The 25,470-nt window shown below is 47.4% G+C and overlaps 2 protein-coding genes, 1 long non-coding RNA gene and 3 other non-coding genes across 7 annotated transcripts; all 6 read left to right on the plus strand.

The window, feature by feature from the left end:
• Window positions 1-108: 108 nt before the first annotated feature.
• Window positions 109-4,634, plus strand: RPL21 (ribosomal protein L21). Its single transcript, XM_047864267.1, has 6 exons — window positions 109-185; window positions 2,319-2,397; window positions 2,668-2,729; window positions 3,307-3,419; window positions 4,170-4,320; window positions 4,505-4,634. Exons 2-6 carry the CDS (start codon window positions 2,331-2,333, stop codon window positions 4,592-4,594), a joined length of 483 nt encoding a protein of 160 aa, XP_047720223.1. The 5' UTR covers window positions 109-185; window positions 2,319-2,330; the 3' UTR covers window positions 4,595-4,634.
• Window positions 3,126-3,196, plus strand: LOC125147481 (small nucleolar RNA SNORD102). The gene has a single exon (XR_007145208.1). It is a non-coding gene; the product is annotated as a small nucleolar RNA SNORD102 (small nucleolar RNA).
• Window positions 3,464-3,590, plus strand: LOC125147526 (small nucleolar RNA SNORA27). Its single transcript, XR_007145229.1, has one exon. It is a non-coding gene; the product is annotated as a small nucleolar RNA SNORA27 (small nucleolar RNA).
• Window positions 4,635-4,853: 219 nt separating the features above from the next.
• On the plus strand, window positions 4,854-21,741 carry LOC125168865 (uncharacterized). The gene is made up of 3 exons (XR_007153328.1): window positions 4,854-5,051; window positions 10,074-10,077; window positions 21,731-21,741. It is a non-coding gene; the product is annotated as an uncharacterized LOC125168865 (long non-coding RNA).
• Window positions 13,410-16,003, plus strand: RASL11A (RAS like family 11 member A). Of its 2 annotated transcripts, XM_047864249.1 has the most exons (4): window positions 13,410-13,644; window positions 14,074-14,130; window positions 14,243-14,322; window positions 15,276-16,003. In XM_047864249.1, exons 1-4 carry the CDS (start codon window positions 13,521-13,523, stop codon window positions 15,741-15,743), a joined length of 729 nt encoding a protein of 242 aa, XP_047720205.1. In that variant the 5' UTR covers window positions 13,410-13,520; the 3' UTR covers window positions 15,744-16,003. The 2 variants fall into 2 exon arrangements, with proteins under 2 accessions (XP_047720205.1, XP_047720213.1); XM_047864257.1 differs by lacking the exon at window positions 14,074-14,130.
• Window positions 21,742-24,743: 3,002 nt separating the features above from the next.
• On the plus strand, window positions 24,744-24,816 carry TRNAM-CAU (transfer RNA methionine (anticodon CAU)). Its single transcript has one exon. It is a non-coding gene; the product is annotated as a tRNA-Met (tRNA).
• The last annotated feature ends 654 nt before the right edge of the window (window positions 24,817-25,470 follow it).

Below are 25,470 nucleotides of genomic sequence, written 5' to 3' on the forward strand. Positions count from 1 at the left end.
CTTTTTGACAAAAAAGAAAAATATTCTAAGGGTTCCCCTTGTTCTCTGAGAAGATCCCTTTCCCCGGAAGAGTTGCTTTCGGCTGGCGTTTCTTTCAGGCAGTGCCGCGGGCAGCCCGTAGGCCCTTGTAAGGAGCGCGCTGCAGCCCCGCCTCCTTCCTTTCGGCCGGAACCGCCATCTTCCAGGTAGGGCCTGCGCGTGGCTCCCGGTGCCGCTTGGCCCCCAGACCTGAGTCCTGACCCTGTGACCGCTCCGGCCGTGCATTGAGGCCTGAAAGGGACTGGTTAGACTGTTCGGGGCCCACCGGCCTGGGCGGTGGAGCCATGTTCAATGAGACCGGGAGCGGCGTGCGCCGGGTCTGGGCCGGGGGGCTGAGGACCGGACCGCGAGGCCGGGGCCCTGCGGGGGGAGAGGCTGCAGAGAAGCGAAGTCGAGATACAGCGGGGAGGCGACTCGGGTCAGTTTAGGGAATCGTTGGTTTTTCTTGGGTCCCCGCGGCTTTAGACTCCGTACTCTGGGCCTTCGGACAGGCTTTGTGGGGCCGCGTGGCCCACGCAGGCCTTTGGAACTCAGTGTGGAGTTTTGGCCCCTAATGTGCAACCTAAACTTGTAATGGGTTGGGTGGGGACTTACGGTCGTTTTGGACGGGTTTAAAACGGGCTTAAAGTCAGGAGTTTTAACCTCCAAGGAGGCCTTGGGGTGTGTGTGAAAGCCCGGGCCCGTGGTCCGAGAAAAGAGTAGATGCCCGCTTAGTCGCCTCGCAGGATGTGAACCCCAGACCCCTCGGCGTTAGTGCTTGTGAAATTATCCCAGTTGTTACAGATTAGGTCCAAGTCGCATTTGGACAAACGAAAAGTACGTTCAGGTTGCCGCAGGTATTTTAAGGCCGGGGCAGCCGGTGAAAGGATTCCCGAATAGTTGTGTGCCTCATGTAGACTCTTGGGGGGAGGGGGAGGAGTTAGTGAATTACCACTTAATCTTAGGTTTTTTTGGGGGAGGGGGGGTTTAGTTTGCTAATTGTAGCTACCAGAGCTGAGCAAACTGCAGGTGGCGTGCAGGTTGGTGCTTTTGGAGACTCTAAAGAAAGCATCACTTTTCCCTACATCAGGTATCATTTTCAAAAGCGTGTGTTGGGTGATTTCTTACTGGGGAAAATGGATCTGGTGGAAGAATGGTTTCTGGAGTCCGAAATTACTTCCATTATCAAATCTGCCACTTTGTGACCCGGGGAAGTGATTTGGACCTGCCGCGCGTCTCTTGTATATATGATGAACTTCACGCTTTTGTATGCGCTGGGTACAAATGTAGAGAATTTGAGGATTCAAGCAGGGTCGGGTGAAACATTGTGTCCCTTTGCGTCTCAAGTTACCCAAAGAAGGTGCTTTGGAATACCTTTTCTTTTAAGAAGTGTTCATAAGTTAAGGGATTTATGTTAGGGTCTCATCAAGTTAAGCCTGACTTCCATATATTTTGCCTTGTGGTTGGAATAATTCCCAGCGATGGGAGTTCTGCTCTCCAGCGACCTGGAGCATAAAAGCCATTGTTTCAACCTTTTGGGGAACAGTGAAAGATGCTATTTGAAATGCCTATATGTGAATTCTTAGATAACGATAAATTAACTACCACTTAATATTAAACACAATACACTAGAAGTTGCTCGGTGGGGTCGCCTGGGTGGCTCAGTTGGTTGGGCGTCCAACTTGGACTCAGGTCACGATCTCAGGGTTCGGATTCGGACCCCACGTCAGGTTTTGTGCTGACAGCTGGGAGCCTGCAGCCTGCTCCAGATTCTGCCCCTCTCCCATTCACACCTGCAGGCTCCCTCTCTCTCACAATGTTAAAAAAAGTTGCTGAGTGCTTTGTAGACATGACCCTCCCAAAAAATTACCTTGATAAGAGAAGGGGTTTAATCTACCACGTAAAAATGGCAGGGCTGAGTTGTTTTGCTCTCCAACAGTAAATTACTGTCCGTTAGTAATTCCAGTGCCTTTGGCATTCTCAGATGGCTTCTACAAAAGTGGGGTAGAAGTTCTGTGTTTTATGTTCTAACAGGGAAAGTACTGGTGTGGGTTCCAAAATCCAGGTCTTCGTAGCTTTAATGTTAATAGCACTTAGGCAGTTTGCGTGAGGATCCTACATGCCAAAATGATGGGGTTTTATCCTTTATGGGAAATAATTGGTGAGTCAACTTAGATTTTTTTGTTGTAAAGCAAGCATTTGAAATTTATGTGGTTTGATTGGGTTTTTTTTGTTGTTGTTTAAAAAGACAATTACCAATTTTGCGGTTTTGTTTGACGTTTTATACTTACTGTTTTCAGTAATTCGCCAAAATGACCAACACAAAGGGAAAGAGGAGAGGTACTCGCTATATGTTCTCTAGGCCTTTTAGAAAACATGGTAAGTAGATACTTCCTTCTTGAGAGCAAACATAGTATATATTCGTATAATGTGTTTTTAATAAATGGTGTTAGTTAACCAGCATCTACCTAACTTGTTCTTTGTAGTAAATGAAAAGCATAAATTTCATATAGTTGTTTTTTGGCAACAAGATTTTAAAAATACAACTGTCAAAGATAAGAGTATGTTGAAGGCTAGTAAGCTTACATGTATTTTGTAGTCTGGACTTTTTAATCTTGATACTAACTATACTGATTTTTTGGGGGACAGGAGTTGTTCCTTTGGCAACATACATGCGAATCTACAAGAAAGGTGATATTGTGGACATCAAGGTAAATTCTAAAATTGGGTAAATAACCTACAGAACAACATTAGAAGCTAGAAAAGTGTAATACTGAAATTCGGATACTAGTGTATATTGTATTTCACCTGTTGACTTTTTATTCTCCTAAATAGGGGGAAATTTTTGGCCTAAATAAGAGCTCATAAGTGTAGAATGGCTAATTTAACTTCCAGAAACCAGTTTTTAAAGTGCTATTCTTGAATCTGAAAACTTTACTACTTGTTTGTTAACAGGTAGTGGAAAAATCAGGTTTTTTAAGGTGGAAAGGAATAATACGTTAGTACAAAATTTAACTGTTGATGAAGATGGAGATTGCTGTTTTTTAAAAAACGGTGAAAGTTACGTTCTTTTGTGATGGGTATTTAAAAGAATCCTGGCACTCTAGAGCTTAATGATGATTGTCTTTTTGATTGCTTAAAGCGATGTGAAAAACCCATTTCACCGGCTCTGAAAGCTCTGGAGTTGCCATTTAAAAGAAAAATTCTAAGAGTATCTTAGTTACTTTAATAAGAGTCAGGATGTAAAAAGGGAAAATTGCTGGCATAACTTTGACCTCCTTTTAATAGGGAATGGGCACTGTTCAAAAAGGAATGCCCCACAAATGTTACCACGGCAAAACTGGAAGAGTCTACAACGTTACCCAGCATGCTGTTGGCATTGTCGTAAACAAACAAGTGAAGTAAGTAATGTCTGGTTTCTTTCCAGCTGATTAGTATTCCCTCATACCCCCGTTTCACTTTGCCAATTGGACTTATGTCTTTATTGGTCATTCAAGTGGGGCAAAGGAAATATCCTTTCAAAACTCAAGCAAACTGGGTGTTTGTCTTGTATCCTGTCAGAGGAAACAAATTGAACTAGACCTAATGAAAAATGTTCATTAGAACTTGGTGTTAAGCAACTCTGATGTTCAGAGTATAAAAGGATGTGTAACACGGTGTAAATCTAGTTAGCGATTTGGTTTTGCTTATTTAGTATTGTGAGGTCTGTCACCTCGTTAAAAGAAAGCTTACAAATGGAGGGTGTTCGCCTCAACGCCTCTTCCAGTACGATTAATAAATGATTGTAAGTTAGCTGTACCTTGCTGTTTAATCCTATTTGTTGGTAAAAGGTTCGTGGTTGATTTATTTTAAATGGATTGTGGTTTTTTTGTTTGTTTTGGGGAGAGAGCACATGAGAGCAGGGGAGGGACTGAGAGAGAGGGAATCCCAGGCTCCACGCTGTCAGCACAGAGCGCATGTGGGGCTTGATCTCCCAAATCAGGATATCGTGGCCTGAGCTCAAATCGAGAGTGGGACACTTAACTGACTGAGCCACCCAGGTGCCTTTAATGTTTGTTTTTTCTTTTTTTTTAATAAATGAAATTGGCAGAAGTGCTTTTGGACTTTGTTACATTTTTGCTGGAGCATTTATAGGGATTTCTGTTCTCCAGGGGCAAGATTCTTGCTAAGAGAATTAATGTACGTATCGAGCACATTAAGCACTCAAAGAGCCGAGACAGCTTCCTGAAGCGTGTGAAGGAAAACGATCAGAAAAAGAAGGAAGCTAAGGAGAAAGGTACTTGGGTTCAACTGAAGCGCCAGGTGAGTGCTTGGCAGATGGCTTCTTGGTATTGATCTTGGGAATTTTAAAACTTGCTCAGTGGTCATTTTCTTTTATATGAAAGTTAATGAATTGACTGTTACTTTTTTTTGGTTCTAGAGTACTTTGAAATTGATGATTGTAGTTTACATGATTGTTCCCTTGCCTTTTTTTTTTTTTTACTAGCCTGCCCCACCCAGAGAAGCACACTTTGTGAGAACCAATGGAAAGGAGCCTGAGCTGTTGGAACCCATTCCCTATGAATTCATGGCATGATAAATGTAAAAAAAAATAAAAGACGTCAAGACTGTAAAAATGTTTCTTTTAATTGAGTGGCAGCGTGGTATTGTCTTCCCCAAAGAAGTATTTAAAGCAAACTTTATATCCAAATTCAGTGGGGGATGGCTTTATTCAAATTTTGTGGGTTTTGAGGCACCTGGCTGACTCAGTTAAGCATCCGACTTTGGGTCACGTCATGATCTTGCAGTCCATGAGTTTGAGCCCCGCGTCAGGCTCTGGGCTGACAGCTCAGAGCCTGGATCCTGCTTTGGATTCTGTCTCTCCCCCTCTCTCTCTGCCCTCCCCTGCTTGTGTTCTCTCTAGAGTCTCAAAAATAAACGTTAAAATATGATGGGGTTTTTGTTTGTTTTGTTTTTGCTGAAAGATGTGGTTTATTGTACAATATACTCAATTGATTAGGAACTGCCAGATAGTACCTATAACATATCTTATAGTAGTTTGAAAATAGTTCTTCTAAATCACTAAGAAAAAAGATTTTTTAAAAACAAATGAAAGGTTATCTGTTGAGATTGCATTTAAGCACGGAAAGTTGAGTACTTGTAATTTTATCAAGTCTTAAGTAGCTATGTTTTAAGGATAAAGAACTTCCCTTTGAAGCCTATTAGTTAAAAAGATTGTTTAAAGCATTCTGGTTCCCACTGAATTGTTTTCCCTGTCATTTCCTGTTAAGTGTTTTTCTTTATGGTGTTAGGAAAAATTTATTTATTGGAAACGCTCTTTGTTGCCCCAGGTCCTTCGCACTTGCCTTTGCCCAAGACTGCCTATGCTTTCTCAAGTTGGTGAATTCCTGATTGTCCTTTGTTCACCTTGCATGTCATACGTGAACCTTCCCTAATGTATTTTAAGGAGAAAGGAGAGGAATGAAACTGGAATCAAAGGAGAAAATCTGCTTTGGGATGATAGAATTAAATCCCTTATATCTATTACCACGACAGGTGTGTTTGCTTTTTTTTTTTTTTTTTTTTTTTTAATTTTTTTTTCAATGTTTTTAATTTATTTTTTGGGACAGAGAGAGACACAGCATGAACGGGGGAGGGGCAGAGAGAGAGGGAGACACAGAATCAGAAACAGGCTCCAGGCTCTGAGCCATCAGCCCAGAGCCTGACGCGGGGCTCGAACTCACGGACCACGAGATCATGACCTGGCTGAAGTCGGACGCTTAACCGACTGCGCCACCCAGGCGCCCCATTACAGTGTTTATAATTTTTAAAAACTTGTCTTCCCCATTACACCTGAGGTTAGAGATTGTCTTAGTAACTTTGCACTCCTAAGGCCTGGCACATAGTAAGCATTTAATAAATGCTCTTGGGATTAATGAGGAAAGCACTGTCTTTTTTTTGATGTGCATTTTCTCATTCGTTTAATCTTGTTTTCCGGGATTATTTAAATCTCCCACATGCTGTGGAAACCTCAACAGTTGTTGGCTTGTCTTCCAGCAGCTCGTGTTAACCTCACTTTCTGTTGGCCCCTGTGAAAGGAGGGTGTTCCCCACAGGTGTACAGGGATTGGACCACACGGTTCCCGGAGGTCCTTTGTGCACTCAGGGCCTGTGATTTCCTGTTAAACCGTGACCCCCATGGCATACTTGTGAGAAGAGGCCTGGCGGAGGACAAGATGCGCTCGGTGCGGGAGAGCTGGCGAGGCTGAATGTTGAGGGGAGGAAGGGCCGCAAGGAGAGCGGGCTTAGGGCAGAGTTACCTTCGGGCAGTTCATCGGGACCCGCGAGCTCCCATCTGGGGTGCAGTGCAGTCCGTGGCAGCGGTGGTCCTGCGAATGTACGTAAGGCATTGGGGCTTTTCGGGTTACGCTTTAAAGATCGTTCATCGCACACAGCGGGGAGTCTAAAGTGTGTTTTCCAGATTCCCGATTCATTGAGAATAAATTGTTTTCCTGAAGGATTATACTAGTTTGCCCTCCCATGAATGAAAATGCCGGTGTCTGCACTGTTCTCATTCAGTCTTTGCTAACTTGGTGGGAGGATACTGCGTTCATTATGGACTTGGCTTCACCTCCTGCAGCACTTGCCTGGTTTCCCTTTGCCTCTTAATGCAGTCCTTGCTGTGTCTTGACTACCTTTCCGACCTCCAGATTCTCAAGGGCCTTATGAAAACCCACATCGTCTGGTCAGTGCCTGCCTTTCTGACCTCCTACTCCTTGAGCCCCAAGGTCCAATTCAATTACGCTACCTTTGCGGCGCCTCAGATAGGCCGAGTTACACGCTTGCTTTTGGACTTGGTGCATTTTGTTGGGGTGGTTATCAACTTAACATTCTCAGGGTAGGGAATACTTGTTACCTACTCTGCCAGAGAAGTGGGGACAAACTGCAAAGAGGACAGTCTAGGAGGAGCAGTTAAGACTTCAAGCTGTGTAAAACAAGGTAAGCTAGGACGGCACGGTGTGTAAAGGGACAGCAGAGGGGAGAACGTTGGTGTTGACCTGCGTCTGCTCCCGTTTCGTTGATTATTCCTGGATCTTGTACCCTTGACCCTTTCCGCTTGCTTTTCCTTGACTTCAGCCGGCAAGTTAAATGAAGCCGCTTCTCTTGTGCATGCCTTGTCCCATCTGTAACTTAATTTCCTAGCGCCCCAGTGCAAATCTGGCTTCTGCCCCCACCGTTCCTATGAACCTCCTCTCAAGGGTCACCAAACACATCAATTTTGATTTTACCTCCTTGATGTTGGACGTGCCAACGACTAACTTTCTGTTCCAGAGGCTTCTGCCATCCTACTTCACCCAGGTTTTTCTACCTGTCTGACTCTGCACCCTGTGTTTCTGGCTTCGTGATGCTCCGCATCTGTCTCTACTCTCTATTTTCTGCATGACCCAAGCCAGTGGTTCTCTCCCACATGGCACCTACGTTTTTTGGAAATTCGTTAAGAATGTGGGCCTACTGAATCAAATTCTGGGGCTGGGCCCAGCACTCTTCACAGCCTCTCTGGGTGGTTGAGATGCTTGCTCAAGTTTGAGTCCTCTCTAATACACTTGAGACTCCAATTTCAGAGCGCACATTCTCTGAAGCTCCGACCGTATTTCCAGCTTCCTCTTGGGGAGCTCCATCTTGATATCCTGCATAGACTACACAGATTCATTTGGAGGGGTTTTATTACTGGTGAAATAAATTGCATCCAATTCCCTGAGCTTTGAGTAATGTGTGTGTGCACTGGTAGATTACGTACCTGCCTTGAAATGCAGGTCCTTTTAAAAACGAGTAATTGGGGGCGCCTGGGTGGCTCAGTCGGTTGAGCGTCCGACTTCAGTTGAGGTCACGATCTCGCAGTCCGTGAGTTCAAGCCCCGCGTCGGGCTCTGGGCTGATGGCTCAGAGCCTGGAGCCTGTTTCCGATTCTGTGTCTCCCTCTCTCTCTGCCCCTCCCCCGTTCATGCTCTGTGTCTCTGTCTCAAAAATAAATAAACGTTAAAAAAAAAAATTTTTTTTAATAAAATAAAAACGAGTAATTGTTACAGGTTGTGAAATTGTAAGTGAATCTCTTACCATGCAATTCCCTTTTCGTACACTTGATGAGAATGAAGGAAAATGTTCTAACTGTAAAACTTTTCACCCTGTTTTTCAGTTAGAGCAATGACCATAAGTGAAGGTGCCTGGCTCCTTGAACTTTTAATTCTTTTCTCATCTAGCTAGGTGTCTTTTAAGGCCTCTGTTTTTGTTCAGTTGAGCCCAATCCCAAGGGTTGAATAAAATTTGTCATACTCTGTGGTAGTGGGGAAAAAAAAACCCACGGTTTGATACCTCTTTGATGTTCTCACTAGTATCTATAGCATCTTCTCTGTGCTCTGGTGGGAAAAGAAATACATAAAATATAAACAATGTTGCTAAAATATAAACAAAGCAGGTTTATTTTTTGAGCGCAAGAGAAATAATTTTAAACAATTGGTTTTGGAAGACCAGTATTTGTCCCATCCCCACCGAAAAGGAAAACAGTTGGTATTGTTCGTTCGAAAACCTCCACGGAATGTGCTCGACAGGTTATTTGGTTATGAGTAACAGTGAGGCAGCACCTGCTTGCTGTTCTTGCTGAGGTGGAAAGTGTGTGCAGAGGAGGGAGTAAGCAGCCCGGGGTTTCTGTGTTGTGATTCTTTCCAAACTGCCAGAGTGTGTGGTGAGGCGTAACCGACAGGCTAGCTCATAAAGCCCCAAATGGGAAAAGCACAGAGACTGCTCTCCTACGTCCTTGGCTAGCAAGACTGGAATGTATGGAAATCATTTGACTTGGAAAAGAAATGCAGTGAGGTACTCTGTTGTCTCTGAAATGGGGTGATGATGATGGCTCAGCTCAAGGGAAGACGTGATTGAACTTTTTGCTCCTGAGCCAGAAGGAGATCCAGAAGAATTGCTTCTGGGAGATGAGTGAGTAAATAGTTTCCAGATCCTTGGGAGCAGAGATGATACTCTGTTTTTCACACGCTCCTAGCACTGACAGTTACATATTGTTCCCTCCTCGAGAACAGTTCAGTGGTTTTCCATGGGCTCCAGATACATTCCCGAGCGAGGGTAGCATTCATTGCCATCCGTGGCGGGGTCGCCAACTTCTTGGATCACGCTACATCCTAATATTGGAGTCTGCCAGCTCCCCGAACTTGAATTATACTTTCTACCTCCATGATTTTGCTCATGCTCTTCCTTCAGCTTGACATGCTATCTCTTGCCCTCTGTGCTTCCACCTATCAAATATCATTGAAGCTCGGAGACCGGGCCATTTCTCCCTGTAGCTTTCCCTGATGACCACCACCACCCCCGCCCCCTTCAGATTTAATTCTTCCCGTTGTAGCTCTACTGGGAGTTGGCACCCTGACCTGCTTTGTCACTCCTTGTCCACGACTGGCGCGTTTCCCATCCTGCTCTCTACCTTGATGGGAAGTGCCAAGACTGGACATCAGAGGGGCTGGGGCATCTACTGCTGAATGGCTCTGTGACTTTGGGTAAGGTACCAAACTTGTCTGAATCTCAATTTAGGAGATATTGAACCCATTTTACAGGCTTAATCTAAGATTAAGGAAGAAATGGGGCGCCTGGGTGGCTCAGTCAGTTAAGCGCCCAACTTTGGCTCAGGTCATGATCTCGTAGTTCGTGAGTTCAAGCCCCATGTCAGGCTCTGTGCTGACAGCTTGGACCCTGGAGCCTGCTTCAGAGTCTGTGTCTCCCTCTCTTGCTAACACTCCCCCGCTCACACTCTGTCCAAAAAAAAAAAAAAAGATTAAAGAAAAAATGTATGCGAATTTTTTTTTGTACATTAAGCAATTTTATAAAAGGGAATTAATTTCACTGTTTCACTAGGGATGTCTGTGATGGCAGGCGGGAATGTCTTCTACTTTGTCTCCTCAGTAAATGGTAACAAAGCTGTTCTCTGTGTTTTGTACCAGCACTTAATAGAGCTTTGCAATGAGTAGATTTTCAATAATTTTGAAGATTGAAATAAAGTAGGGAGCTGGTACAGAAGCACAGTTTTTATTCTGGGGAAACTACCAAAAGGTAGTCTGTGAGTCTCCAGTAAGCTCAGTGTTCAAGGATTTAGGATACGCAGGAAAGACAGTTGATATTAGGAGATGATGGACGGTGGGGGAAGAGATGTTCTTGAACTAGACAAGTACCCTCAGCAAAGTTTTGCCTGAGGGCTAGAAATCAAGCTTACTTGGCTGGTAAAGGGTTAATAACTTCCTGAGGCTGATGTTTGCAAATTAGCAAATTCTGCCACTCACATGTATTCTCAACACCCACAGGATTTGTGTATCTATATCTGTGCCTACGCATCTCCATTATCATGTTAAAACCACTTCAGTATGCCTGTGTTGTATTGGTTGCAGTACAATTTTACATCACTCTGGACACAAAGAAATCCAAAATGAAAGAGAACACAAGCTGCAACCATTTAAGGAAGGCTATTTATAATGTTCAGTAACAGTCGGTAACATACTGTCTGTATTAAAAGGTCATGGATTATCTATCTGCAAATGCAAAGAATAACATTTTGAGCTCTCTGAGCAAAGGTGCAACATGAATGCAAAATGGAACATAATCATCAGTGGACAGAGGAACAGTCTTAGGAATCTTACTTATTGGGTGACCTTAAATTAAAACGATCTTATTTCTGACGGAATGTGAGATGGGGAATGTGAGGTGAAGAGAGAAGTCCAAGATTCAGCCAAGAAAGTGCTCTCTTTTCCCTTGAGAGTTCTGCATTTTAATGGGAAAGTGAGGGGTGTTTGTGGCAGGTCCCGTGGACTCCTCCGCAGTGATCCCCTCTTCTATTTCTTGATTTTTAATGGGGAAGCAGTGTGCCTGCTAGCTCCTAGGAAGGGACGACGATTGTCCTAAGGGAGTGGCAGTCCCAGTCTTTTCGAGATACTTGGATAAACTCTCAACGTCTCAGCTCTGGAGATTCAGAGATAAGAGAAAGTCTGCGGGTTCTGAGAATTATTTTGTCATAATAAAAAAGAGACCAAAGAATAGAGTCCCACCCTCCCTGCTTTGCTGAGGACTTGGTGTTTGGCGAAGCAGGGGCCCTTTTGTGTCCAAGGAGAGCCAAGAGAATCTGGGAGGCAACGACTTGGACCCCTATTACTGAGCAGCTGAAGGACCCTTGGAACCAGATAGTTTCAAGGTTTTGTAAATAGTAGCTGTCTTTATGGTACCTTCTCCCCGTCGAGGAAGGAGGCGCCCTGCTTCAAATCTTTCCAGTTAAACTGAGGTTTAAAAGACTGCCTTGTGAGCCGGCAAAGGTCCGTGCAACTGAGATACGGCAGTTCATCTCAGGACACTTCCTGGAACACTTTCTCTTGAGAGCATTTTGCTTTCAAAACCGAGGTATTTGGATGATGGTTGTACCTACGATTTCTGCCCTTTCCAGTTCACACAGGGAAGACTTCATTTACTCACTTACTCATTCAGAAAGTCGGTCAATGAACAAAGGACCTTGTAAGCCCCAGCTACCACTGTGTGCTGATGCTAAAGGCATCTCTGTCCTCCTGGAGACAGGCAGGAAACCAGTTCAACAGAAAGTGACAGCTGAGACCCGTGCTGCCAAGGGCGTCCCAAGAGAGAGGAACTGGGAGACAGGGGTGGGGGTGGCAGCAATGATCAAAGAAATCTGAGAGGAGAGATTCCTAGTCTGCTGCAGGAGCCCCGAAGAAGTCAACTGAGAAGCGAGGACAGCAGTGGGATGGAGAGGGGAGACACCCAGGTGTGCAGGCCATAGAAATGGTGGCACTCGGAGGCGAGAGTGGTTCGAATCAAGGATGGCTCACAGGTGGCCGGTCTGGACACGTGGGGAGACGGAAGGAACATGCATTAGCGTGGTCGGTTGCAAACATGGATCCCACTCTCTACCCCTCCCTGCATACCCTCAGCCCTTTCAAATGTGACTTCAGCTCCCTGCACTAAGGAGTGGGGTGTATCTTCCCCTCTTGAATTTGGGCCGCATTGTGTGTCTTGCTTTGGCCCACAGAATGCAGCAGGGGTGATGGGTTCCACCATGGAGCCTGGGGTTCGAGAGGCCTTTTCTGCTTCTGCTTCCACTCGCTGCCCAGCCACCACAGGAGCAAACTGGGGCCAGCCTGCCGGGTGGGGAGAGACCTGTGACTCCCTCCCCCATCACAGCTGACTGCCTGCCCGCCACCGCCCACCCCCTGCCAGCTCTCCGCAGATACGCGAAAGGACCCAGCCTAGGTCAGCTGATTCTGGCCCAGATTAGGATAACCCCTCCACTGACCTACAGACTTGTGAGCAACTGTGGGGGATTGTCGCTTTAAACCATTAAGTTTCATGCAGTTTGTCATGCAGCCAAAGCCAACTGACTCAACCAAGAGAAAGGGGCGAGTAAGGGAGGGGCCGCCCAATAGGCAACTGGACATTTGAGGTGGGTACACAGGAGGCCAGAAGCATGAAGTTCTGAACCTACAAGGATAAAATCCCAAGGCTTCTGCCTTCCTACGGGGGGCTCCCCAAACCCGAGAGCAGGCCACGTTTCCCTTTTGCGTCCTCTTCTTCCACTCCCCATCCACACCGACCTTCATTTTAGTACTTGAGTAATAAAGCAAATGCCTGACTCAAGTGCAGACAGCAATGGAGAATCAGTCCGGAGCCAAAGCTCCCAGGGGACGGGATGTGCATTGAGGGTTCCCTAATGAGTGGATTCAGCCAAGGCCAGCGGCGAGGGGCGAGGGGCGAGGGTCCGGGAGGCCGAGTTGCAAACAATTACTGCCCGGAAGGGGCCTTCACATATCCGGAGCCAGGTCACCGTGACCGAGTTCCCTTATACTGACACGAATTCAGGACTCCACCCCCCTCTTTCTTCCCTATTAATGTCATCCCTTAGCACCTTTGGAAATAAACAGGGCCACTGCACTCAACGGGAATTTATCCCTCCCGTTGTTGCGGAGACACCCGACTGAGTGCACCTTTTCCTCCTTCCTTCCTCCTCCAGCTCATGGGGCTCTCAGCTTCACCCACCGGCCCAGGGACCCTGGTTCGTCTCCGCGGGAAGGAGGGGCCCCCAGGGCTACGCAGGCACAGCCTGACGCGGGGCCTCCCACGCACTCGCGGGACGGCGGCGGTCCTTCCAGGGGCCGGAGGCGGGAGCCGCGCACAGCGCGTCAAGGGCCTAGGCGGCGCGCACGCCCGCGGCCACCGGCCCCCTCGGCTCTGCCAGCGCGTCCCCTCCCGGCCGCCGCGGGAAGGGGCGGGAGGAGGAGGAGCCGGGGGCGGTCGCCGCGCCCCCACCGCGCGCGCCGAGCCCTTTAAAACCCGCGGGGCCCCGCGCGCTCCGCCGGCCGCCGCGCTGCCCGCGCTCCCGCGTCCCCGCGCGCTCTGCTGGCCGCCGCGGCGCTGCGGCCGGGCTCGGCAGGCTTGCGCTCTCGGCGGCGGGTCCCGCTCGGCCGGCGCGCCCTCCATGCGGCCGCCCAGCATGTCCGGGCACTGTCTGCTCGCGCCCATCCCCGAGTCCTCCTCCGATTGCCTCCCGCCCAAGGACATCAAGCTGGCCGTGCTGGGCGCCGGCCGCGTGGGCAAGAGCGGTGAGTGCCCGGGGGGCCGCGCAGGGGGTGGGGGATAACCGGGCTTCGGGGAAGAGCCGGAGCTCTGGAGCGGCGGGAGGCGGGGTGGAGCGCGGGGAGGAACCTGGAAGTTTCGGCGCCGGCCCCGGCTCTCCCTCGCCAGCCCGCTTTTCCCGCTGCTTCCCCGGGGCGTCTAGTCCAGGGCTCCCTCCCGCCCGGGTTGGCACCTGCTGGAGAATGGCGGGGGGCTGGTGCGGCAGGCCGGGCACCTGCAGTCACACCCCGACGCGCGGGAGACCGCGACGGCCGCACCCTGGGGGTTGCAGAGCCGGAGGACTGGGGCAGTACCCGCTGTCCTGCGGCCCATCGCCCCCTCCTTTTCCTCGAGAGCGTCCGGGGTGACTGTTTGGTGCCAGTCGTTTAGCGGACTTCCCCATGGTTCCCTTTCAGCAATGATCGTGCGCTTCCTCACCAAGAGATTCATCGGCGATTATGAACCGAATACAGGTTAGAATAATTTCGTGCTCTCTGCTTCCGTGGCTGCATGCTCCGAGCTCCGGCTTTCTCTCTCCTGATAGGAGGCTAGGAATTTAAAAGCAAACTCTCCTTCACTCTCCAGGCAAGTTGTATTCACGGCTCGTCTACGTAGAGGGGGACCAGCTATCCTTGCAGATTCAGGACACCCCCGGGGGCATCCAGGTAAGGACTGCCAGAAGCAAACAGCTCACCACCTTGCACACCCCGGGGGCGGGGGAGGGCTCCCAGGCTTGAGCAAGATGTCCAAACACACCCGTTTTGCCTTTAGATATAGAAGTGGGTTGTCCCCAGGTGGGGGCTTAGAAACCCTCCTGGGTGCTCGGGCAGGGTGGGTGGATGGTTAGGGAGGCAGCAAGCATCCTGGTGTCCGTCACCTCCAAAGGAGAGAGATACATGACCTTTCTTTACAACCCTAGTGGGGCATCACTGCTTGTAGGGATGGGTCCTCCCCAGCTTCCAGAACTGGGCCAGGAAACCGTTAACAAAATTATTGGGGTGGGATTCTGGGGAGGGGCTCCTCCCCTAGCAGGGACTGCTGACGTGCTTCTAACTGTTCCCTCAAGTTAGTAATTGCAACCAGATAAGCCCTTGGCAAGCAGTCAGGAATTTAACTTGATTAACAAGTTATTAATTGTGCTCCCTTCTAGGGAGGCAAGGTCTAGTGGAAGAACAGAAAGAAGGAATTTGTTTCTGTAACATTCTCAACAAGGGCATGCTAAAAATATTTTTATGGGCTTGGGAAAAGATATTTATCTTGGCTTGTTTTCAAAGTTTTGTTTATTCCCAGTTCCCTAAAGATTGCGCCATTCTAATTTGAAAGTTCTCGTTGAAGTCATCCTTCAGTCAGCCAGGGCTCACCACAGAATACCTGCCAAGCAGGGGGCCGAAAGATCGAGCATTAGTGGCAGCCAATAAAATAACCCAGGCAGGGAGCTGGCCCGAGAATTTGTTCTCCCCGCAGCCAGAGCCGCCTTCCGCAGAAGCTAGGTGGAGTCTGAAAACTGTACTTAAGATTTCTTTTTCGAACTTGTTTTCCCGAGGGTCCCTTTGATCTTATTTTGCGTCTGCTCCCACTGCGGGCTTCCTTGATCCAGACTCGCGTTGATCTTTCTCAGGTCCAAGACAACCTCCTCCAGGTAGCTGATCCGCTGTCCAGGTGCGTGCAGTGGGCAGACGGCTTTCTGCTGGTCTACTCCATCACGGACTACGACAGCTACCAGGCCATCCGCCCCCTCTACCAGCACATCCGGAAGGTCCACCCTGACGCCAGGGTCCCCGTCGTCATCGTGGGCAACAAGGGGGACCTTCTGCATGCCCGGCAGGTGCAAACGTGTGATGGCGTTCAACTAGCCAACGAGCTGGGCAGCCTGTTCCTTGAAATTTCCACCAGTGAAAACTACGAGGACGTCTGCGATGTGTTTCAGCACCTCTGCAAAGAGGTGAGCAAGTCGCTCGGCGTCAGCGGGGAGAGGAGGAGAGCCTCCATCATTCCCCGGCCGCGCTCTCCCAACATGCAAGACCTCAAGAGGCGCTTCAAGCAGGCTCTGTCTTCCAAAGTCAAAGCCCCCTCTGCGCTGGGGTGAACCCGGCTCACCTAGACTCGCCTCCTTTTTACGGAGCGTTTGTGCAGCCGAAAAGACTGGGGATCTCCCTTTTTAGCCGCACATTCAAAGTTTATTTTTATACAGACCGTTGGTTTTAGAGTGTATGTGTGTTTCTGAAAATTCAGTGATTGCCTAGAAGTTGGATAGTTTGTTTTTTTTTATTAAACTAAATTTTTTTTTTTTTTTTTTTTTACTGTAACTGCTAGCCACTTTTCCATTAAAGGCAAAATGGCAACATGGGTCCTTGTTTTCTGAATGTCTTTTTATAGATCATACTTGCACCAGAGCCCAGAACGGCTCCACACTTGCCCTCAGTCTGAACTCCTGTTGGTGTCTTGCGGTAAGGGGGTTGATGTAGGGGGATCTGTTGTGGGAGAAAGGAAAGAATGTGCAGGAGGAAAGACTTGAGCAACTGTAGGATGTCTTTAATTAGGGCGCTTTGCCACACGCATGAAATTGACACCATGTGATTTTCAAGGAAAGGGGTTCATTATCCGCTGGTGCTACAAAATTACAAACAAGAGTAACAGTTTTATTTGTTGGTGTAAATGCTCGTTTATCCTCTCCACCCTGTTCTAAAAACTAAAAATGCCTTAGGTCAGTAACCGCACCCTACCCAGAGTGGTGAAAAATTCTTCCTGCTCTGCCTCCCGGACCCTCACATCTGACAGGGCATCTGAAGGGTCCATTCCCCTCTTTTTCTCTAAAGCCTCACTCTGCCACAATCTAGGCCTGTACAGGTGCCGCCCAGACTGGCAGGGAAGGTGAGACTGGTTCCTTGGTTTCTGGAATGACACCCCTTGCATGCTTTCTTCACATCAGGACAACCTGGCTAAAACCAACCCTAATCTCTTTATTTTCATGGCTAAAGAAACTCAGCCGTTTTCCCCTTATCTACTGGGTAAAATATAAATGAGGCATGAGATCATTTACCACCTCTCCAGCCTAATCATCTCCTCCTTCAAGCGCGTGCCCACACACACACACACACACACACACACACACACACACACACGATGGACTGAAAGCCCATTCAACAGAACGGTCTGCCGTTCTCAATACATACCAGGCTCTGTCACACTTCCTGCCTTAGCACGAACCAGTCCCTGTGCCTTGAATACATTTTCTCTTCTCCCCCGGAAAAGATCACAAACTCATTTTTCAAGCCCCAAGTCCTGTGCTGGGCTCAGCTCCCGGGGTGCCGTCTCTCAGTCTCCCTGTAGCATTTGTGTGAAACCCAGCCACACCATGTAGCTACTTGTCACCTCCGTTGCAACTGCATTTTATGACTTTGTATCCCAAGCTTCTGGCCTCCGGCTTGCACACAGAGTGGTAAGTTTTCAGTAAATATTTGATGAATAATACGAGCTGCGTGCGTTGATTTTGATGCCAAGGGACAGTGATGGGAGGTTACGATGAAACAATGTCACTTCCGCAGAATAAGGAAAGGAGGTGTTCCGAGTAGTTAGAGGTACTTGATTGGCAGCGACAGAGAGAAAGTGACACATGTGTAGCTTCTGGTCATTTCAGACCATTACCCTGCCTTCCAGGGACCCCTGTGTCCACATCTGTGCTGTTACCACCATTCTTCCCTGCACTTGAGGGGTGTCTACCTGGGGTGACTACCTGTGCTAAATGGCATTGAAGGATTACAAAAATCAGATAGTTCAAGGTGCGCCTGGGTGGCTCAGTCGGTTAAGCATCTGACTTCAGCTCAGGTCACGATCTCGCGGTCCGTGAGTTCGAGCCCCGCGTCGGGCTCTGCGCTGACAGCTCGGAGCCTGGAGCCTGCTTCGGGTTCTGTGTCTCCCCCTCTCTCTCTGCCCCTCCCCCACTCGTGTTCTGTCTCTCTTAAAATAATAAACATTAAAAGACACTTTTTTAAAATAAAAAAATTAAAACCCCCCAAATTAGATAGTTCACGCCTAAAGCAGCATCGAAATAAGGGAAAATAATATAGTTTTGGATTCTATTATGTTTGAAAAAGTGCCTACTCCTCCTTGCTGATTCGCAAGCACAGAACTAAAGCAGTTCTTTCTATCATCGGCCATTCCTGCTTCTAACCATACATCTTCCCTTCGGAGGTTAGGACATGAAAACCACAGTGGTGCTAGTTACCGCTATGCCCACAGCCTGCCGAGATCTCCACTCTGCGCAGGGAGGGGGCTCCTTTGCCTCTAAGGAGCTGAGCCCAAATCCCATGGGAATAAGGCATCCCACATCCCAAGGGGAAAGCCCTACTGTAGCAGCAAAAGAACAACACAAGAGATGTCCCAAGGCTGCCTATGAAGAAGTTCCAAGCGACGGAATGTTGAGGACAGGAAGTACCCTTGAGCTCTCCAGGGGAGAGCACAGTGTGGACCAGAGGGGTCAAAAGTCATGGGGCAGTTCCAAAGGGAGGAGCAGAGCCGCTAGGGACCCCGGGGCCAAGCAGAAAACACCCCGCATGGTATTTTTCCTGGCCTCGGCATCACAAATAACTGACCTGGGCCTCAAAGCTTCCTCTCTTTCTGGTTGCCAGAACGGACCCAGGGGACGACCCGGGTCCCTGGTCTCACAGGGACCTCCATGCCTGTTCCCCAGACCTCCTGCTGAGGGGCGAGGTGCACGGAGCAACATCCAGAAGGCCCCCCAGTAGCAGCCGTGCAGATGTGAGAGGGGAGCATGGAGTTCATGGTGGGGGGGGGTACTTAGGGTGGGATGTTGTTGGATTTGTGTGCAGGAAAGAGGATGTGAGGATTTGGCCTTGACTGGGTGCCGAGGAGGCCCTTAGAGTGGAAGCTGAGCTCCCAGCTAGCATCCCTCTGCCTCAGGAGTGGGGGAGGCAGAGCCCTGGGTGTCGCTTCGCCCCTGGTGGGGACACACCTCCTGGAGTTTTGGGGAGAATATTGGAGAGGTGGGGAGGTGGGGAGGTGGGGAGGAGACTCTCTACATCTCCATCATAGGTGTGCCGTACCTCCGGGGTGTCATCCTCACTGTCACCTCCGTCCTCACGCCCCGCCCCCGCCCCCACCCCTCACCCCCAACCCGCCCCCCCACGTCTGTTTTTGAGATTCCCCCGTCTCCACTGACCCCACTCATCCCCCTTCCGGTCAAGGCTCCGTGCTAATGCTGCTCTGAAACTGCAGAATGATTTAATTAATGAGCCTATTTAATTAATGGTCCTGGAGATAATGGAGACGCTCCAAATGACTACACTGTACATCCGGGAAGCGTTCTGTACGCCATGTGCCACTCGTGGAGAGCAAACTCGAATAATGGTAAACGAGACCCATTATAGCCTCAGAAGATAAATCTGCTTTGCCTGGGTTGAGGTGAAGGGCACAGCGGAAGTCCCGAAGTTTATTCGTATCTCCTTGGAGGAACGGATGAAAATAAGTCGCCGTGGAAGGCAATGGAGCAGATGGGAGAGACAAGATGACTGTTTAGTCATGAACTTGGGGCTCGAATCGCTTTTTTGTTCCACGTGTGTGTTGTCATTTCGGCTTCTCGCCTTGCACAGTCACCAGTCCGAATTTACGATGCGATGAAATTTGGGATGACTCATAACTTATTCTTACCACTTGACCCCTCTCCAAAGGGTGGAGTCTTTTTCAGGACTTTGTTAAAATTGGTCTTCAGCCACTCGGACACGCAGTGAGAAAGGGGTGATACATGAAAAAAAATCCCAACCACCCTGAAGTTCTCTAGGGGTCTAGGAAAAATGAACCGTCGTAAGCAATGATTAGTTGGCAACCGCAAAAGCGGTTTTCCATATACCGCGCAGAAATTTGCCCATCCTGGCTCGGTCGGCCCTCGCCTTCGGATGCCCGCATGCACCTCTGCCCCAGGAGGAATGAGCTCCTCTAGTGCTCGTCTGCTGGCTCATCCCCAGCCACAGCACCTGCTGTAGTGTCCGGTAGAAGCCAGGATCCTCAACGTTTGCTAAGGTGAGCCATCAGAAGACTTAAGGAGCATTTCCAGTTGCTTGGGTGCAGCCGGGAGGGCAGTGCTGTGTGTATCTGTATTCTGGGCTCCCGCTGTCAAACGATCCGAATTGGCCCTTTACCCATTCTCCACGGCGTGGCTACGTGAACAAAATGAGTATTATTGCTTTTGGTTTTCCTCCTATCTTTCTAAAGACCACCACGGTAGTGATTTGCACGGTTTCAAATCACATTTATGGAGAACCTGCTTCCTACAAAGCTCTGTGCCAGATGTCATTGTGATCAAGAGAGCTGTCCCTCTCCGGAAACACAGTCCCAAGGGAGTTCTAGGGAGTCTGCCTTGAGGGTGGGACTCGGGAGGATGAAAGGCGAAAACAAGATTCGGACTCCAATCTCAGGGTGTTGGGGAGCCTGGGTGGCTCAGTCGGGGAAGGGTCCGACTTCAGCTCAGGTCATGATGTCACGGTCCGTGGGTTCGAGCCCCGCGTCGGGCTCTGTGCTGACAGCTCGGAGCCTGGAGCCTGCCTCCGATTCTGTGTCTCCTTCTCTCTCTCTGCCCCTCCCCCGCTTTCACTGTCACTCTCTCTCAAAAATAAACAAACATTAAAAAAAAAAAGAAACGTTGTTAACAGCAAAGCTTACTTACATAAACAAATTTTGCCTGGAAATACTATCGTGTATTTATGACTGTGGAAAATCAGGGAAATTTAGGGAGCTCCTGCTGATGAGACAGTTATTCACCAGCTTTATGAAGGTAGCACAGTGTGGGTCCCAGACTGAGATCGGGTTCAAAGCCCACTTTACCTGGGTCAAGGTGCAGTATGGGTTTCCTTCTCTTAAAACGGGCATAACAGTACCCATCAGGCAGGATTGTTGCCAGAGCTTGACACATAGAAGGCATTCAGGAAGTTGTAATTTATTATTATTATTATTATTAATAGTTTCAGTTTTTTATTATTTTTTAAAGGTACACTGGTACATTTACGAAGCTGCTTTTGGAAAAAGAGTGCTTTTTGAGCTTGCTCGTGTACTCCAAAAACTATAGTAGGTGTTCAGCAAGACATGACTTTTTCCATTTCACATGTGGGAGAAAGAAAGTTTGCAGGGGAGCCGTTGTTCCCTCAGTGATAATGCCTAACAATTACTGATCCTTGACTCTGCACCGAGCACTTTTATTTTCTCTTGAATCCTTTGAGGAAGAGCCATGATCACTCCCATCTTTCAGATGAGGAAACTGAGGCTCAGAGAGGTCCTGCGATGGCCACAAGCCATATAAACCCAGGAAGCAGGAGGTCTGGCCCCGGGGAAGGGGAGAGAGTGCCTTTCAGCTCAGGGCTGTTTCCCTTGGCCAGACGCGTGCAGGCCCACGTCTTTTGGAGAAGCTGTTAAAAGCAAAGACCCCGGGGCACAGTTCCAGGGATTCTGTGGGTCTGTGGAGGAGGAGTCTGCTTGTTGACGAGCTCCCTGAGTGGTAAGGAGGAGGCCAGATATCTCACATTTGCAGGTTTCAGCAAGATCATCCCGACTTCCTGTTTCCCCAGGGGAAAGTGGCACCTGGAGGGGAGGGCAGGAATGCCACAAGGACGGGCTGGGGACCCTGTGGCTGGCCTAGGGGGCCGGGGCCGGCTGCTCTGCTGAGTTTCTGTCTTCACCATCCGGTAGAGTGCAGTCTTCTCTAGGCTAGGAGGGTCTCTCCCAGAGTCACTGTTTTGGAAGCCATCTGGGGCGGGGGGGTGGGGGGGGGGGGTGGGGAGGGGGGGGCAGGGGGCACTAAGTCAGAGGCCCCGGGGCACCCCACCCCCGGCCATGCTGTCTCTTGAGGCTCTTCTCCAACCGGGGCCCTGAGAAGCAGCCTCCACAGCGGCCCCCAGAGATTCAGGCATTCTCTTTTCTCCTGGAGCACCTGGCGGCTGATGTCAGCGTCCCAAGGGGCTGTGGGAGCCAACGGTGTAGGGAAGGTGCCAGAAGCAGAAATTGCCAGTGCACATCCGGGAGCTGAAGACGCCTCCCCACCCCAACTCAGTGTGGCGCAGGGCAAAGTCTGAGGCTGCTATGGCGATATTCGAGGGGGCTTTGCTGGGGCTGTGTGTTGGCTCCATCATTTATTTGTAGCAGAATACTAGAACTCACGCAACAAACAGCTACTGTAATCGCTGAATGGGCACTATTGTTCCATGTATTCCAGTGTATCGGGATTCCCCAGCAAAATAGAATCAACAGAAAAAAAAAAAAAATATATAGTATAGTGTATGTATAGTATAGCATTATTATATATTATACTATATATTACATAGTATAGTATATTATATTATATAGTATATATAGTATAGCATTATATACATAGCATTACATATACATAGTATAGTATTATATAGTGTATATATACCATATATTATATAGTACATACTATATAGTATATACAGTATAGCATTATATACATAGCATTACATATACATAGTATAGTGTATATATAGTATATATAGTATAGCATATATATAGCATTATATATACGTAGTATAGTTTTATATAGTGTATATATATACTATATGTTATAGAGTATATATTATATAGTATATATAGTATAGCATTATATACATAGCATTACATATACATAGTATAGTATATATATAGTATAGTATTATAGTATTATATAGTATATATAGTATAGCATATATATAGCATTATATATACATAGTATAGTATTATATAGTATATATATAGTATATATTATATAGTATATATTATATAATATATATAGTATAGCATTATATATAGCATTACATATACATAGTATAGTATATATATAGTATATATAGTATAGCATATATATAGCATTATATATATGTAGTATAGTATTATATAGTGTATATATATACACTATATGTTATATAGTATATATTATATAGTATATATAGTATAGCATATATATAGCATTATATATAAATAGTATAGTATATAGTATCATATAGTATTATATAGTGTATATAATATATAATATTATATATTATATTATATATAGTATAGCATTATATATATAGCATTACATATACATAGTATAGTATATATATATAGTATATATAGTATAGTATTATAGTATTATATAGTATATATAGTATAGCATGTATATAACATTATATATACATAGTATAGTATTATATAGTGTGTATATATATACTATATATTATATAGTATATATTATATAATATATATAGTATAGCATTATATATAGCATTACATATACATAGTATAGTATATATATAGTATATATAGTATAGTATAGTATTATATAGTATATATAGTATAGCATATATATAGCATTATATATACATAGTATAGTATTATATAGTGTGTATATATACTATATATTATATAGTATATATTGTATAATATATATAGTATAGCATTATATATAAGCATTACATACACATAGTATAGTATATATATAGTATATATATAGTATAATATTATAGTACATATATAGTATATATAGTATAGCATATATATAGCATTATATATACGTAGTATAGCATTATATAGTGTATATATATATACTATATATTATATAGTATATATTATATAATATATATAGTATAGCATTATATATATAACATTATATATACATATAGTATTATATATAGTATTATATATATATGTATTGGAGGAGCTCCGCTTACAAGAGGGAAGTCAGCCTTTCTAGTCTACGCAGGCCCCCCCAGGAACTGGAGGGGGCTCATCTACATTCAGGAGGGCAGTCTACTTTTCCCAGTTCACTCATTCAGGTGCTAACCTCGTGTGGAAACACCCTCACAGACCCGCCCAGAATAACATTTGACCAAGTATCTGAGTATCCCGTGACCCCGTCAAGTTGACAGGTCAAAGTAACCGTCACGGCGCAGTAAGAGTCTCAGGCGTATTATCTCATTTAATCCTCCCAAGCAATTCTGAGCAGCTGAGTATTACCATCGCCATTTGACAGACCAGGAAAACGAGGCTCAGAGAGGCTCATCAACTTCCTCATGGTCTCTCAGCCAGTAAGGGGCACAGTTGAGATTTCAATCCACAGCTTTCTTTTAAAAAAAAAATTTTTTTTTCATGTTTATTCATTATTGAGACAGAGACAGAGCATGAGAATGAGCAGGGGAGGAGCAGAGAGAGAGGGAGACACAGAACCCGAAGCAGGCTCCAGGCTCCGAGCCGACGGCACAGAGCCCGACGCGGGGCTCGAACCCACGAACCGTGAAATCATGACCTGAGCCGAAGTCAGACTCTCAACCGGCTGAGCCACCCAGGCGCCCCATCAATCCACAGCTTTCTGCTTTGGAAGCCACCACGCTGTGTTGCCTCCCATGCCAACGGTCCTACTCCCTGCACCCCGAGGTCACCTGGAAGCTGCTACATTCTCCTGACCAACCATCTTGGCCTTGAAAATGCCACGGGGTATCACTAGGGAAGACTCTGCCTCATCAATGAAAAAGGGCTAGTGAGTCGTTACTGCATCACCGGGTGAGCTGGAGAACCACAGCTGGGGCTGTGCAGCTACGAGGGAGGCCGAGAAGGTGGCATTTTCAGCATCTGTTGTGGCAGATGGTCCCTGTCCCCGACGCGTAAGGTACAGGCTCACCCCAGACCCTGGAAAGGGGCTTGGGGGACGAGCAGGCAGAAAAGTTGGCAAAGGCCACTACATACGTCTGATGATTAGATGATGCGAAGGGGCGCCTGTCCTCAAATGTAGACGTGACACTGGCACAGGCCAGACCCAAGGCACGGCCCGGGGACTTCCTAAATACCAGGCCTTGAGAATGAATATATAAACCTGACATTGGGGAAACAGGCAATAAGGCATTAAGTAAACACCCAAATTTTATGAGCAAAGCGAGTGTTGTGGGCTGAATTGTGTTCCTCAAGAAAACCCATATGTTGGACTCCTAGGACCTCAGAATGTGACCTTATTTGGAAATAGGGTCTTAAGGGAGCTAATCAAGTTCAAACGAGGTCATTAGGATGAGCCCTAAATCAAAATGGCTGGTGTCCTTATAACAAGAGGAAATCTGGGGCCTGGCTGGCTCAGCCGGTACAGCATGGGACCCATGATCTCGAGGTCGTGAGTTCAAGCCCCACGCTGGGCATCGAGTTTACTAAAGAAGTGAATACATACATAGTTTTATTTATTTATTTAAAAAAATTTTTTTTTTCAATGTTTATTTATTTTTTGGGGCAGAGAGAGACAGAGCATGAACGGGGGAGGGGCAGAGAGAGAGGGAGACCCAGAATCGGAAACAGGCTCCAGGCTCTGAGCCATCAGCCCAGAGCCTGACGCGGGGCTCGAACTCATGGACCCCGAGATCGTGACCTGGCTGAAGTCGGACGCTTAACCGACTGCGCCACCCAGGTGCCCCTATAGTTTTAAAAAGACACAGAGACAGACGTGAACAGAGGAAAGGTGGTGAGAAGAGACGCAGGGTGAAGGCCATGAGAGGGTGGAGGCGGAGATTGGGGTGAACGCCCACAAGCCGAGGGACGGCCAGAACCTGGAGAGAGGCCTGGAACGGATCCTTCCTTAGAACCAGAATTAGGCGTGGCCCTGCTACCAACTTGACCTCAACCGTCCAGCCTCCAGAAGCAGGAGACAATATATTTCTGTGGCTTAAGCCACCTGGCTGGGGCGCTTAGTTACGGCAGCCCGAGCTGACTGGTACAGTTAATAGACGGCTGGGCCCATATTTGAGTCTGAACCTAAAGCCGGGGCTCTGCCCACCGCACCCTTGCGGCCAGGCACGGCA

The sequence above is a fragment of the Prionailurus viverrinus genome, chromosome A1, assembly GCF_022837055.1.
Source record: "Prionailurus viverrinus isolate Anna chromosome A1, UM_Priviv_1.0, whole genome shotgun sequence".
Classification (NCBI taxonomy): domain Eukaryota; kingdom Metazoa; phylum Chordata; class Mammalia; order Carnivora; family Felidae; genus Prionailurus; species Prionailurus viverrinus.